Source organism: Natrix helvetica (assembly GCF_964273705.1).
Source record: "Natrix helvetica genome assembly, chromosome: 16".
NCBI lineage: Eukaryota > Metazoa > Chordata > Lepidosauria > Squamata > Natricidae > Natrix > Natrix helvetica.
The window spans coordinates 10,198,537-10,216,350 of NC_138563.1; the positions used below are offsets into that span (position 1 = coordinate 10,198,537).

Below are 17,814 nucleotides of genomic sequence, written 5' to 3' on the forward strand. Positions count from 1 at the left end.
TGCCACAAAGAAGAGGGAGTCAAACTATTCCCCAAGGCACCTGAGGGTAGAACAAGAAGCAATGGGTGGAAACTAATCAAGGAGAGAAGCAACTTAGAACTGAGGAGAAACTTCCTGACAGTTAGAACAATTAATCAGTGGAACAGAAGTTGCCTCCAGAAGTTGTGAATGCCCCAACACTGGAAGTCTTTAAGAAGATGTTGGATAGCCATTTGTCTGAAACGGTATAGGGTTTCCTGCCTAGGCAGGGGGTTGGACTAAAAGACCTCCAAGGTCCCTTCCAACTCTGCTATTGTATTGTAATTCCCCAGCCAGTTTAGAGACCAAATTTGACAACTTCAAGACTTGTGGGCTTCAATTCCCAGAATTCCAGCTTGGAGACCCCCGGCTTTAAATCAGGAAATCGCTTGAGGAGCTCAGAGCTGCTGTGGAGGGCAGCAAGGCTTAAAATTAAAATTCCTAAATGCAAAAATAATCACAATAAGAAGAATGCAACTGCGGTTCCTGGCTTTCGTGCACCGAAAACCAGTAGCACCAGCCCGGTTGGGAAACTTGTCCCAGCAAGGAGGGCGATGGGCTGGTTTGGCTCACCAGAAGGCAGCGTGCAAAGCGGTGGGGCGGGAGGCCTGCTTCATACCTGACCTTCCGGTCTGAGGAGTCTTGCCACCCGCCCAAATCCTCCACCCGCCTCATGACTTTTGCACACCGGGATGCAGAGCCTCTCCTGAGAGTGATCCTCAGCCTCTCAGGCTGGGCTAGAAAAACTCTCAAGGGGCGAGAAGAGAAACCTGGCTGGTTTCAGTTTCTCATTTTTGGGGAAATATGTCAACTTTGGGCGTGTGGAATTTGAAGTTTTGATCTAAAAAAAGCAAAGAGTTTGCATGCATGTCTCCAAGTCTTTCCTTGCACACACCTGCCTTCCTCCTCGTATCCTTTCCTGCTATAAAAATGAAGAGAGTCCTTTAACAGGTTAACAGAGTCGGAAGGGACCTTGGAGGCCATCTAGTCCAACCCCCACCCAAGCAGGAGACCCCACACACCATTTCTGACAGATAACAGAGTTGAAGTGACCTTGGAGGTCATCTAGTCCAACCCCCACCCAAGCAGGAGACCCCACACACCATTTCTGACAGATAACAGAGTTGAAGTGACCTTGGAGGTCATCTAGTCCAACCCCCACCCAAGCAGGAGACCCCACACACCATTTCTGACAGATAACAGAGTTGAAGTGACCTTGGAGGTCATCTAGTCCAACCCCCACCCAAGCAGGAGACCCCACACACCATTTCTGACAGATAACAGAGTTGAAGGGACCTTGGAGGTCATCTAGTCCAACCCCGCACCCAAGCAGGAGACCCTACACCATTTCTGACAGATTAACAGAGTCAAAGGGACCTTGGAGGTCATCTAGTCCAACCCCCACCCAAGCAGGAAACCCCACACACCATTTCTGACAGATTAACAGAGTCAAAGGGACCTTGGAGGTCATCTAGTCCAACCCCGCACCCAAGCAGGAGACCCTACACCATTTCTGACAGATTAACAGAGTCAAAGGGACCTTGGAGGTCATCTAGTCCAACCCCGCACCCAAGCAGGAGACCCTACACCATTTCTGACAGATTAACAGAGTCAAAGGGACCTTGGAGGTCATCTAGTCCCACTCCCCCACCCAAGCAGGAGACCCTACACCATTTCTGACATTTCAGTCTCTTGATTTAACCTTTAAATTAGTCCTTGATTTAACCTCTCGTTTAGGGACCATTCAAAGTTATAGCAATACTGAAAAAAGCGATTAGATGGCATAAGCCTCAGTCCAAACTACCGCTAACTATGGTGTATCTGTCCCAGATCTAAGTAGTTTTATTTCCTGCTGGAGTAGGTAAGATCAGTGCAGATGCTCTCAGACTTAACAATGATTTGTTTAGTGACCGTTCAAAATTACAACAGCATTGGAAAAAGGGATCGGTCTCCCACTTAACAACCATCACAGTATGGTTGTATGCTCACATGATCCCATCCTTAAGATTTGGGCTTCTGGAAACTGGCATGTACTTACAAGAGTTGCAACGTAATGAATATTCACTCAATACCCAAAGGAAAAGGTATTTATCCCTAGAATTCTGCAGTTCTCGCACCTGTCACCCAAAATTAGACAGCTAACAAAAAAGGAAAACAAAAGAAAAATATTTTTCCCTCCCAATTTCAGGTAGTCCTCAATTTTTGACCACATTTGGCCCCAGAATTTCCGCTGCTAAGCAAGACAGTTGCATTCAGTTGTACGGCCCTTCCCCCCATGGTTGCTAAATGAATCACGTGGTCATTAGGGTGAATCTGGGTCCCCCATTGACCCCGCTGGCAAGGTCGCAATTGGGGATCACGTTGAAACTCTCCTTGCAGCCTCCCCGAAGTCACGCGATTAAAATCCGGGCACTTGGCAACTGACTTGCACTTATGACCAGGGGTGGGTTCCAACGCGAACTGGTACCGGTTCACTCAGACATGCATTTGGCGTGTGTGCTGCTTGCTTGCAAATGCGCAGTTCGCTCTTAATGGTGCGCATGCGTGAAGAACATTAAAAGCCAATGAAACAAGAAGCCAGCAACAGCAAGGGAGAACCAGTACGGGGGGCGTGGCCAGCCTGGGTGGCTGCCGGTTCTGCGACGCGGGCCAGATTTACCGCTACCGGTTTGGCCAAATCGGGCTGAAGTGGGAGCCACACTCTTCTGCTTATGACAGTTGCAGTGTCCCTGGATCCTGTGGTCCTCTTGGGTGACCTCGTGACAAGCAAAGTCGACGGGAAGCTGGGTTCACTTAACCACCCAGTGATGGGTTGCTCTTACCGTCGCTAGCAGTACGCTGATCGCGGTCTGTTTGTGCACGAGCCTGACGTGCGCTGAGCACACATTTGCAATCCACCACCCCTGAGACAATCAGCTGCTTGTTGGGGCTGGCGCAGGCACCACAAGCTGTGCGCAGTATACCTTTTGGCATAAATACAGCTATAGAGCCAAACCAGCCAGCGTACCGGTACGCTCTGAGATGCTCCAGGCCACTACCGGTACGGCCGTACTGGTCCAAAGTGACAGCAACCCACCATTGTAACAACCAAGTTACTAACTTAACAACGGCACTGATTTATTTGAACAACCGTGGCTGGAAAGGTCGTAAAATGGGGAGCGAAACTCACGTAGCAACGGTCTCTCTTAGCAATGGGAATTTTGGCCTCGGTCGTGGCCGTACGTCAAGGATGACCTGCAAGGTGGGAAGTAGCCTGGTTCACACGGGATACTAACCAATGCAGGGTGCACGAACATTTCACCAACTTGGGTTTTGAGGAAGAGCGAGGCAACACACCCTGAAAACAGGTGGGGCAGCCGGAAGATGCAGCCAGGACAAAAATTAAAGTAGGTGAATTAGATTAAATCAAATTAATAGGCTCATTCTGACATATTAATGTCTCCTCTTGCATTACAATTCTGGGTCAACCTCAGGAAGGGGTCATTCAGTTAGTCGCCGTAGTGATTCACTTAAGAACCCTGATAAAAAACGGTTGTCAAATCAGGTGTGCCTCACTTAAAAGTCACCTTCTTAGCCACATAAATTCTGGTCCTCATTGTCACCGTAAGCTGAGGACGACCTCCATACGTCCAAATGTTTCATGGTGCCTTTGGCTCTCGGACCTGACCCTTGACCTCTGCACTTAGCCATGAACCAATGGGTTAGCTTTTATATATGTATGTATGTATGTATGTATGTATGTTACAACCCCTGGTATGCCCAAATATGGGAGGGAGCTCACTACTCCCCCTTTCTGTCCTTCGGCTCATCACAGAAATCCATCCAGGCAGAAAACCATATTTTTATTTTTAATGTTGCCTTTTTATATTTGTGTTGTATTTGTGCTGATAAATAAATAAAGGGAGAATAGTATAGATCTATTTCAAGCTATTTAGCTCTCATCAGCTAGGGTTCAAATCCCAGTAAGGGTATGGCTAGCTGATGAGAGCTAAATAGCTTGAAATAGATCTATACTAGTCTCCCTTTATTTATTTATCAGCACAAATACAACACACACACACACACACACACACACACACACGTATATATATCATAGATAGATGGATGGATGGATGGATGGACGGACGGACAGGCAGGCAGGCAGATAGGTAGGTAGGTAGAGATGTGTGTGTGTGTGTGTGTGTGTATGTGTGTGTGTGTGTGTGTGTACAGACACACAATCGAAGAAATCCTGAAATGTCTGCCCTGGTTTCAGCATTTGAAAGCACTTGCTATTTTACCATTCCCCCCCCCCCAAAAAAAAAAACCCTGGATATGGAGCCAAACCGGCCGCTGGTGACATTTGAGAGGGGCCTCCCCGAAAGCGGAAAAACCTTTTGCATCTCCAATTAATTAATTTACTTCCATTAATATCCTGAGCTCTCCACTGTGCTCCAGGCATCAGCTCCCAGGCAGCTTTTAATCATGGGATACAATATCATATTGTGGAGCTTTGGAGGCAGCCGTGCAAAAGGGCAATTGCCAGAATTACTCGTTTGAACCCATAATCCCCACCACCGCTCCCCTTTCGGAAGATATATTGATTTTGGGCTCCTCCCCGTCTCTCCGAAGGAGGCGATGGGGAAGCTGGGTGGCACCACTCTTCCTGGGCATCCTGCCACCAAGGAAGACTCACCGAGTTGCCACCCTCTTTAGGGAGACGCTGGGCCAAGGTCACTTCCACGCCCAGTCAGGATGGGACACAGCCAGAAAAGCCACTTTTCTGGAGCAACCAGAAAGGCAACCTGTGCATGAATGCAGGGACAGTCCTCGAGTTGCAACTGCTCTGGGGGCCCAGAATTTCCACTGTTAAACGGTTGTTTAAGGCGGTTGTTAAGTGAGTTTCGGCACAATGTGCAACCATTTTTTTCCCTCATGGTTGAGAGATTCAACCTGGAAATAAGGAGGAACTTTCTGACAGGGAGAAGAATCAACCCATGGAACAGAAGTTGCCTTTGGAAGTTGTGGGAGCTTCATCCCTGGAGGCTTTCAAGAAGAGACTGGAGTGCCCTCTGTCAGAAATGTTGAATGGTCTCCTGCCTGAGCAGGGGGTTTGACTAGATGACCTACAAGGTCCCTTCCAACTCTATTAATTTGTATCTATCTAACCTTAGGGTCAGAGGGATGCAATGGCTCACGGGCTAAGACACTGAGCTTGTTGATCAGAAAGGTTGGCAGTTCAGCAGTTCGAATCCCTAGCATCGTGTTAATGTGAGCTCCCGTGACTTGTCCCAGCTTCTGCCAACCTAGCAGTTCGAAAGCACGTAAAAAATGCAAGTGGAAAAATAGGAACCACCTTTGGTGGGAAGGGAACAGCGTTCCGTGCGCCTTCGGTGTTTAGTCCTGCCGGCCACATGACCACGGAGACGTCTTCGGGCAGCGCTGGCTCTTCGGCTTTGAAACGGAAATGAGCAACGCCCCCTAGAGTCGGGAACGACTAGCACAGATGTGCGAGGGGAACCTTTACCTTTGCCTTTTAACCTTATGGTCATTAAGTGAATCCAGCTTCGCCCCTTGACTTTGCTTGTCGAGAGCTAGCTGGGAAAGTGGCAAATGATGACCAGGTGACCAAGGGATGCTGTAGCCATTACGGACACCTGCCGGTTGGTAGCTGCTGCCCAAATTTTGACCTTCGGGAGCCTTCCACAAGTGTGCGGACAGATTGTAAATTGCCATGGTAGGTTCATTTAGTAGCTAAATGAAGTGTTGTAAGTCGAGGACTACCTGCCCAGACCTTGCAGATCTTCTAGTCCAACCTCGTGCTCAAGCAGGAGACACCACACCATTCCAGGACAAATGGCTGTCCAGGCTCTTCTTGAAAGCCTCCAGTGATGGAGCTCTCACAACTTCTGGAGGCCAGTCAATCTACGGATTAATTCTTTTCACTGTCAGGAAGCTTCTCCTTAATTCCAGGTTGCTTCTCTCCTTCATTAGTTTCCATCCGTTACTTCTTGTCCTGCCTTCGGGTGCCTTGACCCCCTTCCTCCTCTCTGGGGCAGCCCCTCAAATACTGGGAGATGCTCTCCTGTCTCCCCTGGTCCTTCTCTTCCCTAGGCCAGCCAGGCCCAGTTCCTGCAATTGTTCATCGGATGTTTCAGCCTCCAGTCCCCTAAAATCATCCTGGTTGCTCTTCTCTGCACCCTTTCTAGAGTCTCAATATCCTTTACAGATTAACAGAGTTGGAAGGAACCTTGCAGGTCATCTAGTCCAACCCAACCATTTCTGACAGAGGGCAGCCCAGTCTCTTCTTGAAAGCCTCCAGGGATGAAGCTCCCACAACCTCCGAAGGCAACTTCTGTTCCATGGGTTGATGGTTCTCCCTGTCAGGAAATTCCTCCTTATTTCCAGGTTGAATCTCTCCTGGGTCAGTTTCCATCCATTCTTCCTTCTCTGGCCTTCGGGTGCTTTGGAGAATACCTTGACCCCCTAACTCCTCTCTGTGGCAGCCGCTCAAATATTGGAAGGCTGCTATCATGTCTCCCCTGGTCCTTCTCTTCACTAGACTAGCCAGGCCCAGTTCCTGCAACCGTCCATCGTCTGTTTGAGCCTCCAGTCCCTTCATCATCCTGGTTGCTCTTCTCTGCACTCTTTCCAGAGTCTCAACCTCTTTTCTTATAGTGTGGGGACCAAAGCTGCATGCAATATTCCAGGTGTGGCCTCACTGGCTGGGGAATTCTGGGAGTTGAAGTCCACAAGTCTTAAAAGTTCCCAGGTTTGGACACCCCTGCAGTAGGACATCTAGATTTCTCTCATATTCGCTGCTGTGGAGCCTGCTGCTGCCTCTTCTATACCTCAGTGTGTGCGGTTTTCCTTGCCTAAAGTGCAAACTCTTACTTTTCTCTCCACCGAGTTGCATTTTTTTTGGAACGGGGCCCAAGGCTCAAAATTAAATCAATCTGGATTAAAGAGATTTCCAGCTTTTGCAGTGGACCAAGGCTTTGCAACCTCAGCACATGTTAAGACATGTGGACGTCAACTCCCAGAAGTTGAAATAGAATAGAATAGAGCTGGAAGGGACCTTGGAGGTCTTCTAGTCCAGCCCCCTGCCCAAGCAGGAGAACCTTCACCATTTCATATAAGTGGCTGTCTCTAGGTTCTTCTTAAAAACTTCCAGTGATGAAGCACCCACAATTTTTCCTCGTCTGGCCTTTGGTTGCCTTGGAGAATAGCTTGACCCCCTAACTCCTCCAATATTGGGAGATGCTCTCCTGTCTCCCCTGCTCCTTCTCTTCCCTAGACTAGCCAGGCCCAGTTCCTACAACTGTCCATCGTCTGTTTGAGCCTCCAGGCCTTTGATCATCTTAGATTCAGAATGACAGGTTGGAAGGGACCTTGTAGGTCATCTAGTCCAACCCTTCAGCCCTACACCATTCCTGACAGAGGGCAGTCCAGTCTCTTCTTGAAAGCCTCCAGGGATGAAGCTCCCACAACTTCTGAACTTCAGGTTGGTGCAGAGCACACAAAAAAACTGCACACATTTGTGCAGCCTCAGCAGGTTAGTGAATACGATCCCTAGGTTACACCTATTGTGCGAATGCTGCCCAGGTACTTTCAGAATGAAAATAGAAGCCAGAAAAGACTTCGGAGCTGGTGGGGGAAATGTGGGTGACTTACCTTGGAAGGCAGGTTATTGCATTAAGCATGGATTGGCTGTACAAATGGTCCTCGACTTACCACCACAGCGGAGCCCAAAATGAATGTTGTTAAGCGAGACATCTGTTAAGTGAATTTTGCCCCATTTTACGACCTTTCTTGCCTCATTTCTTAAGTGAATCACCGCAATTGATAAGTTAGCAAGCCGGTTATTAAGTGACTTGGGCTTCCTGGTTGACCCTGGGGATGACGCAACAGCCGTAAGCGGGGGAAATGGTCGTAAGTCACTTTTTTCAGTGCCGTTGTAACTTTGAACAGTCACTAAATGAGCTGTTTTAAGTCGACGACTACCTGAGGACTGAATTGTGAATGAATTGAATAGTCAGGTTTGTCCAAAGTGGCACATCGTGGGAAGGAAAAGGGGAAGGGAAGGAAAGAGAAGAGGGAGGGAGGGAGGGAGGGAGGGAGGGAAGGAAGGAAGGAAGGAAGGAAGGAAGGAAGGAAAGAAAAGAAGGGAGGAAAAAGAAGGGAGGAAAAAGAAGGGAGGGAAGGAGAGAGGGAAGGAAGGCAGCTAGGAAGGAAGGAGGGAAGGTAGTTAGGAAGGAAGGAAGAAGAAAAGAAAGGAGGGGGAAGAGAGGGAAGGAAGGAAGCTAGGAAGGAGGGAAGGAAGAAGGAAAGAAAAGAAGGAAGGAAAAAGAAGGGAGGGAGGGAAGGAAACTAGGAAGGAAGGAAGGTAGGAAGGAGAGAAGAAAGGTAGGAAGAAGGGAAGAAAAGAAGGGCTGGAGAGAGAGGGGGAAGGAAGCAGGGAAGAAAAGAAGAAAGGAAAGGGAGGAGGGAAGGAAGGAAAGAGGGAAGGTGTAGGGCGGGTTGGACTTGATGACATACGGTCCTTTCCAACTCTGTTAATCTGTCATCGGAAGGAAGGAAGGGAAAATGGAGGAAGGAAGGCAACTGGAATATTAACGGAAAGGTTGTGTCAATGCAACTGCTCAGCTCTGTTGCTCTGGAGACTCCGGACGGCACATCCTGCACCCTCAGCCATTGAAGACCCCCGCAGGCCCCCTGCCATCCCCAGCCTCTTGCAAGGCTATGCAACAACAAAGACAACTTTGCCACTGTGTGAGTGTGTGTGCGTGCGTGCATGCATTGCGGTCAAGGAGGAAACGGCAAGTAGGTCTGTGCATTCCATACATGTGCAAATAAGACTGGCACTTTGGTGACACTTGGCATTGCCTGCTACACTTTGCAATTCAAGCAGCATTCTGCATTCTCACCTATCCCTGTTTCCCCCCCTTTTTTTTTTTCCTTCCTTCCTCCCTCCCTCCCTCCCTTCCTTCCTCCCTCCCTCCCTCCCTCCCTTCCTTCCTTCCTTCCTTCCTCCCTTCCTAAACGTGGCTGGCTGGGGAATTCTGGGAGTTGAAGGAAGGAAGGAGAAAGGAAGGAAGGGAGGGCAACTGGTTTGCCATTCTGCTGACCCCTCACCCTCCCCCAAGCCAGCCTCTGCCGGCCTGCCCCTTTTCCCAGGCTGGCACGGTGACTCAGGGGCTGCCAGGGCCCCTGCGGGCACCCAGCAAGAAGCCTGAGTCAGCAGCTCCGTTGCAGAAAACCTGCCAAGTCACTGCAGAGCGGCTGGTGCCAGGGAGGGGAGGGGAGGGGAGGGGAGAGGCCACGCAGCCCAACAGGTAGAGACTCCGCAGAGAAATCACACACAACCTCAGCTGTCACGACATCTTTATCCGCGGTTATCTCTCCAAACCAGTTTTTCGGGATCCTCATCCCCCGCAGGCTGAGTCACCCGTCCGTTGGGCTGAGCCTGGCTCGGTGGGCCACGCAAAGACAATGGCAACCCCATTGGGTGCCGGCCACTTTGGGGGACTTGAGGGTCCCCCGTTTGCTGGAGTGGGGAAGGTCCAGGGTCAACCATCCCTTGCGGAGTATTTCCTGATCTGGCAAAATTTCCTGCTGGGGAAACTTCACGGAGAGAGCTTCCCCCAGTGGTCCCATGCAGTGGGGAACTCTGCACATGGGCAGGAACATTGTTTGCTGGTTGCAAATGGTGACAAGCCAGCTTGAACACATGAAAACCTTGCATTAATTGGTCAGGATAAAGCAGGATTTCTCCACCTCAGCACTTGAAGATGGGTGGACTTCGACTCCCAGAATTCCCCACCCAGCATGCTTTAATATAGATGGGTTTCAACTCCCAGAATCCTCCAGCCAGCATGCTTTAAGATGTATGGACTTCAACTCCCAGAATCCTCCAACCAGCATGCTTTAAGATGGATGGACTTCAACTCCCAGAATCCTCCAGCCAACAGGGTTTAAGATGGATGGACTTCAACTCCCAGAATCCTCCAACCAGCATGCTTTAATATAAATGGGCTTCAACTCCCAGAATTCCCCACCCAGCATGCTTTAATATAGATGAGTTTCAACTCCCAGAATCTTCCAGCCAGCATGCTTTAAGATGTATGGACTTCAACTCCCAGAATCCTCCAACCAGCATGCTTTAAGATGGATGGACTTCAACTCCCAGAATCCTCCAACCAGCATGCTTTAAGATGGATGGACTTCAACTCCCAGAATCCTCCAGCCAACAGGGTTTAAGATGGATGGACTTCAACTCCCAGAATCCTCCAACCAGCATGCTTTAATATAAATGGGCTTCAACTCCCAGAATTCCCCAACCAGCATGCTTTAAGATGGATGGACTTCAACTCCCAGAATCCTCCAGCCAACAGGGTTTAAGATGGATGGACTTCAACTCCCAGAATCCTCCAACCAGCATGCTTTAAGATGGATGGACTTCAACTCCCAGAATTCCCCAACCAGCATGCTTTAATATAAATGGGCTTCAACTCCCAGAATTCCCCACCCAGCATGCTTTAATATAGATGGGTTTCAACTCCCAGAATCTTCCAGCCAGCATGCTTTAAGATGTATGGACTTCAACTCCCAGAATCCTCCAACCAGCATGCTTTAAGATGGATGGACTTCAACTCCCAGAATCCTCCAACCAGCATGCTTTAAGATGGATGGACTTCAACTCCCAGAATCCTCCAGCCAACAGGTTTTAAGATGGATGGACTTCAACTCCCAGAATCCTCCAGCCAACAGGGTTTAAGATGGATGGACTTCAACTCCCAGAATCCTCCAACCAGCATGCTTTAATATAAATGGACTTCAACTCCCAGAATTCCCCAAGCAGCATGCTTTAAGATGGATGGACTTCAACTCCCAGAATCCTCCAGCCAACAGGGTTTAAGATGGATGGACTTCAACTCCCAGAATCCTCCAACCAGCATGCTATAATATAAATGGGCTTCAACTCCCAGAATTCCCCAACCAGCATGCTTTAATATAGATGGGTTTCAACTCCCAGAATCTTCCAGCCAACAGGGTTTAAGATGGATGGACTTCAACTCCCAGAATCCTCCAACCAGCATGCTTTAATATAAATGGGCTTCAACTCCCAGAATTCCCCAACCAGCATGCTTTAATATAGATGGGTTTCAACTCCCAGAATCTTCCAGCCAGCATGCTTTAAGATGGATGGACTTCAACTCCCAGAATCCTCCAACCAGCATGCTTTAAGATGGATGGACTTCAACTCCCAGAATCCTCCAACCAGCATGCTTTAAGATGGATGGACTTCAACTCCCAGAATCCTCCAGCCAACAGGGTTTAAGATGGATGGACTTCAACTCCCAGAATCCTCCAACCAGCATGCTTTAATATAGATGGGTTTCAACTCCCAGAATCTTCCAGCCAGCATGCTTTAAGATGGATGGACTTCAACTCCCAGAATCCTCCAACCAGCATGCTTTAAGATGGATGGACTTCAACTCCCAGAATCCTCCAACCAGCATGCTTTAAGATGGATGGACTTCAACTCCCAGAATCCTCCAGCCAACAGGGTTTAAGATGGATGGACTTCAACTCCCAGAATCCTCCAACCAGCATGCTTTAATATAGATGGGTTTCAACTCCCAGAATCTTCCAGCCAGCATGCTTTAAGATGGATGGACTTCAACTCCCAGAATCCTCCAACCAGCATGCTTTAATATAAATGGGCTTCAACTCCCAGAATTCCCCAACCAGCATGCTTTAAGATGGATGGACTTCAACTCCCAGAATCCTCCAGCCAACAGGGTTTAAGAGGGGTGGACTTCGACTCCCAGAATTCCCCAAGCAGCAAGCTTTAATTTTAGGAGTTGAAATCCACCCATCTTCCCAGAGAAGCACTGGGACGAAGGCTCCAACATGACTTGACTGAAGCCCATATAAATAGGGGAATTCTGGGAATTGAAGTCCACCCATCTCCAAGTCCCCAAATTTGGAAAACATTGCTCTAAGGCAGGGGTGTCCAAACTTGGGAACTTTAAGACTTGTGGACTTCAACTCCCAGAATTCCCCAGCCAGCTGGCTCTAAGGTATTCAGCTTGCCTTTTTCCAGCAAAGCCCCCTCCCCACGCCTTCTCAGCCCCTTTTGTGTAGAGGCAAGCGACGGATCCAGAAGGTGAAAACAACAGAAACTGGGCATTTTCACCCAAATTTGCATTTTGCACGAAGATTTGAGATGATAAAAGAAGCGGAAAACAAAGCATCTTTCTCCCAAAAAAGCGTCAAATTTTAGGCTTTTGGTAGAGCTTCACGCCGATGGGGATTTACGCGATCTTTTTTTTTAAACAGAAAGTAATTCTCGTTCGCCATACGAAAAGATCTTTATGAAGAGATTAAGAAATCCCCATGTTGTGCTTTGCTTTTCTTTCAAATAAAGCTTGGCAACGCAGCCTTGCCCTCCCTCCGCCTAACGGATCGCTGCCAACTTTCTGTGATTGTTTTCCCTTGCTGGCAAAGCCAAGCCAGCTCCGTTTTCCCTGACAATTCATTTACGGGACAATTAATTCGCAGGCTGGAGGGTTTTCAGCGGTTGCTGGTGCCAATTCCTGACTCCAGCCTGCGATGATGCCCGAGAGAGCTTACTTCCTGATCCCAGTTGGGAAAACTAACATTCATGTTGGCTTGTTCCTTTGGATGTTTCGGGAGATTCCTTCCCCTGCAGAAAAGCGAAAATCCTGCACCTCAACATTCCCCCCAAAAATATAAGAATTCTATCCCCAACCTTCGCAACAAACCGAACAGATCGATAAAACCGATAACACACACTACAGGCAGTCCTCAATTTACGACCGCAGCTGAGCCCACATTTTTTTGTGGCCAAGGGAAACGTTCCTTAGGTGAATTTTGTCTTGTTTTACGACCTTTTGTAAGTGAATCACTCTCAAGAGAGGAACCTGTTTGTTAAGTGAATCGGACTTCCCCTTCTGACTCTGCCCGTCAGAAAGTCACCAAAAGTGAACAGGTGACCCCGGGACACGCCGACCGTCGTAAGTACGAGCCCGTCTGATTTTTTTTTTACTCTTGTGACTATGGGGAATACTGCAAGTGTGAAAAACGGCCGTAAGCCACTCTTAAGTGAACCGTTGTAAGTGGAGGACTCTCTCTAGTGAACAAGCCAATCATGCCATAAACAACCCAGCCTCAACGAGATCTGCTTGGAACCGAATTTCTCCCCACGAAGCAGCTGCCACCTTCACACAGGTGCCTCCTTGCACACTTTCTCCATCGGTGCAAAAAACCACAGGGGCAAAAGGGATGGGGGAGGAGGGGGGGTGCATCCGGCCCCACCCAAAAGAGGCTCCCCGACGCCAAACTGTCAATCACAAAACTGTTGGTCAATGTCCAATTTGCTTTGGGTGGAAAGCATCCAGAAAGAGGAGCCCAGGGTGACAATTCCCGGCACGGCGGAGAAAAATTAAGGAAATAGGAGGAAGAGAGAAAAAGCAAGGACTTACCGGAGATGGGCACGACCAGCAGACAGACCTTCCACAACATGGTGTGCCAAGGGGGTATTGGTGGTGCCAAGGGGGTCAAAACGTGCCTTGCACACTTCCCAAAAGCCTTGGTCCTCCCCTTGCCAAGCTCTGCGATCCGTCCTTGCTTCTTCTCAACGCTCTCCGCTTGTGTGTGTGTGTGTGTGCCCCACACCCATACACCGCCGCTCACACCCGCAGGAGTAAAGCACAGAGTCCCATGGTGTTGTCACCCACTGGGGGGGCTGTTTGGAGGAGGCTGGGGGCCACAGGTGTCTCTTCGGCGGGCATCCGGGGGTGCGGTGGGGGAGCTTCAACTTCCAGATCCGGCACGAAAGTTGTGTTGACCTCCCCCGAGTGTGGCTCCTACTTGTGTTTTGAAACTCTGCAACCTGTTTCCCACACACAGGACCAGAGGGAGGGGAAGAAATGTTAACCTGTTTAGCAAGTTTGAACAGGTGTTTCTCAAAAGGGGGGGTGAGGTTTCGTTTATAAAGGGAAAAGCCTTGGCGGGAGGGGGCCAGAGCCCTCCGCGGCCCTGTGAAGTCATCACAATTCCTGGGCTGGCAATGCCGAAGCTGGGTGCCAAAATGGGGGATTTAGGGGGGGGGCTCCGAAGACCCTAAAGGTGGGACTTCGGAGGCCTGATTTCTTTCCTGGGCTCCATTTGCAACCGGTTCATTTAGTGAACGTGCGTAGTTACGGCGACACGGGGCGGGGGGGAGGGGGAATCGACTTGCAACCGGTCCTCGGATGAAGAGGAGCATCATGTGATCAAAATTCATGTGCTTGGCAACTGGTGTGCATTTACAACGGTTGTAGTATCCCGGGGGTTGCCAGTCGTGACCTAGTTTCCGACCTGCAAAGTCCGTGGGATTCGCTTAGTGACCGATTCAATTGTCACAGCGAAAAAAATCCAGAGCGACTCGCTTAACGATTGCCTCGTCTCGCAAGGGAAAGTCAGAGCCCCGTTGTAGCCGTAAAGTGAGGACCACCTGTACACACCGTTTTTCAAAAGAAACGTGCTCTAACCTCCTAGAACTCCTGGTCTCCCTTGAGCCCATCCAGACGTGCCCCCCAGCAGTTGAATTGCAGTTGCTTATTGCAATCAAGCTGTTCATTGATGGATTGCAGAGGGTCCTCGATTTACGACCACAATTGAACCGATATCTTCGTTGCTAAGTGAGACAATTATTGAGTTTTGCTCCATTTTCTTGCCACCGCTGTTAAGTGAATCACTCCAATTGTTAAGTGAGTAACGCAGTTGTTAAATGAATCTGGCTTCCCACATGGATGTTGCTGGCCAGGAGGTTGCAAAAGGGCATCACGTGAGCGCCCCCCCTCAGGATGTTGCAGCCGTCATAAGTATGAGTCAGTTGCCAAGGGGCTCAATTTGGATCACATGACCCCCGGGAATGCTGCACGGGTTGTAAATCTGAGAAACGGTCATAAGTGACTTTGTTTCTGTGCCGTTGTAACTTTGGACAGTCACTAAACGAATGGTCGTAAGTCCAGGACTGCCTGTCGTCATTTTATGTATTTACACGCCGCCTGTTTCACTATCAAGCAACTTTGGGCGGCTTCCTTTGGGTTGAAGGTGTGATATTTCCCCCCCCCTTTTTTGTGAAGCCTCGCTTTGCTCTTTTAATAGTTTTATCTGTGTTTTCCTTTTTAATGAGTTCCCCTTGAGGACTAGCTGCATCAAAAGAATGCATCAAAAGGTGATACCAGCCCCTGAACATGGCAGGCCCCACCCAGCTCCAGTGGCCACAGATTTTTATCTCTGCTCATCCGCTGGGAGGGAAGCTGGCTGGCAGACACACCTGTTGAAATTCCTTCTCCGGCACCCGTGCGAAAGACACGCCGGCCCTGCCCGCCTTCGCGCCCGGCCGCCCGACCTGCTCTGCAGGAAGCGAAATCTTGCTGACTGGAACGGCTGCGCCGAGGACGATTTCCATTTGTGCTGCTGTCTGCTTTTAAAGCCACCCGCTCTTTGCCGGAAAGAGATGGGGCTGCCCTCTGTCTCCAAGGTCCCTTCCAGCCCTAGATTCTGTCATTCTATGGACTTAGGCAGGGAGTGGACTAGAAGACCTCCAAGGTCCCTTCCAATCCCGTTCTGCATTCAATCAGGTCTGGTGTTTTGGAGACTGTTTGGACACAGCCCCTTTCCTTGGCAAGGTTTTTTTCAGAAGTGGTCGCCATTGCTTCGTTTTTAGGGCTGAGAGAGAGGGACTGGCCCACAATTGTGCACCTGGCTTTATTCCTAAGGCAGGACTAGAACTCACCATCTCCCGGTTATTACCCTAATGCAGGGGTGTCCAAACTTGGGAACTTTAAGACTTGTGGATTTCAACTCCCAGAATTCCCCAGCCAGCTGGCTGGGGAATTCTGGTAGTTGAAGTCCCCAAGTCTTAAAGTTCCCAAGTTTGGACACCCCTGCCCTAATGCCTTCGCCATGACACCAAAACTGGCTCTCTAAAACTTGTTGCGTGCCTTATAACCCCCTCGCTTGCAGAACCTGTCAGAGGATTAGATGGCAGCAAGCAAAAATATTCAGAATATTTTAAGTCTTTGCTGCCATCTAGCTGGGAACTAGATTTGTGTCTCGTCTGGAAATTATACTCCTGGAGAAAGCACAGTGGCTCCGTTTACACACACTTTACTCAACCCAAATCACATTGCGGCTTAGCTCACTTAACTAACCGCCTTGCTTAGCGATGAAGTTTCTGGTTGTGTTGGTAAGGTGAGGACAATCAAGATGAATCGGGGACTGGAAACTAAAAGATACAGAAACTGGGCCTGGCTAGTCTAGGGAAGAGAAGGACCAGGGGAGACAGGAGAGCATCTTCCAGTATTTGAGGGGCTGCCACAGAGAGGAGGAAGAGGGTCAAGCTATTCTCCAAAGCCCCCGAAGGCCAGAGAAGGAAGAATGGATGGAAACTGACCAAGGAGAGATTCAACCTGGAAATAAGGAGGAATTTCCTGACAGTGGGAACCATCAACCGATGGAACAAGAGTTGCCTTCGGAAGTTGTGGGAGCTTCATCCCTGGAGGCTTTCAAGAAGAGACTGGACTGCCCTCTGTCAGAAAAAGTGTAAGGTCTCCTGCTTGGGCTGAGGGGGGTTGGGCTAGATGACCTCCAAGGTCCCTTCCAACTCTGTTAATCCGCTAAATCTGAGAGGGGAAGCCCACCTACATTGGAAAGCAACTAGCTAGCACTCTACGTGGATGGAGATCTCAGTCAGCCAGGATATGCTTGTCCCAAAAGTGCTTTTTCCAAAAGACTTTCTTAGTTATTCCCCCCTCCTCCCTTTGAAGATGTTTTGCTTCTTATCCAAGAAGTTTCCTCGGTTCTGACTGAATGGAAGGATTTATATTCCTTGCAGTCCTCTGGTCGTTAGCACTCTCTTTGGGAGTCATTGAGCCACTTAGAGGTTTATCTATGTCCTTGAGGTCACCTGAGTAGTGCCAATGGGTGGAGAACCTTCCTGGGACCGCTGAAAGCACTGTGCTGTATTTTTTTTCAACACAACACAACATACGTGTACACCATTAAGACAGAAGCTTCTCCACCCCAAGGATAAAACACCCAGGCACAAACTGAGCAATGTGGTACATGCAAGGAGACATGAGCAGATCTGTACGTTGGAGGAACAAAACAACCACTTCACAAATGTGTGGTAAAACACAGCAGAACAAACCCATCAAGGGTGGATCCAGCGGCCCAACTGCATTTGAAAGACAAAGCCTGCTCTTTTGAGGACAGCAAAGTCCACATTCTGGACAGAGAGGACCTCTGGCTTGAAAGAGGGGTCAAAGAGGCTAAGGGGATCCCTGCCAGTCAAAGAGTCTGTTTATGTGGGACGGGGGAAGTTGAAACAATATCCCACGTAATTTTTGTACTCAGATTTGAGGGAACACCAGTTGGGTATGATCTTTTATACCAGCACTCCTAAGTCCAAAGAGCGCTTTTTGCAACCTCGTTTGTTTAATTTGCAGTTGGTGAAATGGATTGCCAAATTTACTGGAAAGTTGATGGAAACAAGTTTGTGTTTGTGTTTTATTGGACTTATATGCCGCCCTTCTCCCAAAGGACTCAGGGCGGCGTACAACATTAAAAAACACATATCACAAAAGTTAAAAGGAAGTTAAATAAATATCCAAAAAAACAAACCCAATTAATATGACAATAACATTTTAAAAATTAGATAAAATTAACAGGCCGGCTTGCTGGAAAAACCAACTTTTTAGGGCGCGTCGGAAGGACCGGAGGTCAGGGATTATGCAA

The 17,814-nt window shown here is 49.0% G+C and overlaps 2 protein-coding genes across 5 annotated transcripts in view; both read right to left on the reverse strand.

The window, feature by feature from the left end:
- The window catches only part of NECTIN4 (nectin cell adhesion molecule 4), a 118,369-nt gene extending 104,466 nt beyond the window's left edge, over positions 1 to 13,903 (reverse strand). Inside the window, exon 1 of the mRNA XM_081967824.1 lies at positions 13,509 to 13,903. Within this exon, the coding sequence (XP_081823950.1) occupies positions 13,509 to 13,548 (40 nt within the window). The 5' untranslated portion in view covers positions 13,549 to 13,903. The remainder of the gene's footprint in view (positions 1 to 13,508) is intronic.
- Positions 1 to 17,814, reverse strand: part of USF1 (upstream transcription factor 1) — a 279,354-nt gene that overhangs the window by 148,432 nt on the left and 113,108 nt on the right. The window lies entirely within an intron of this gene.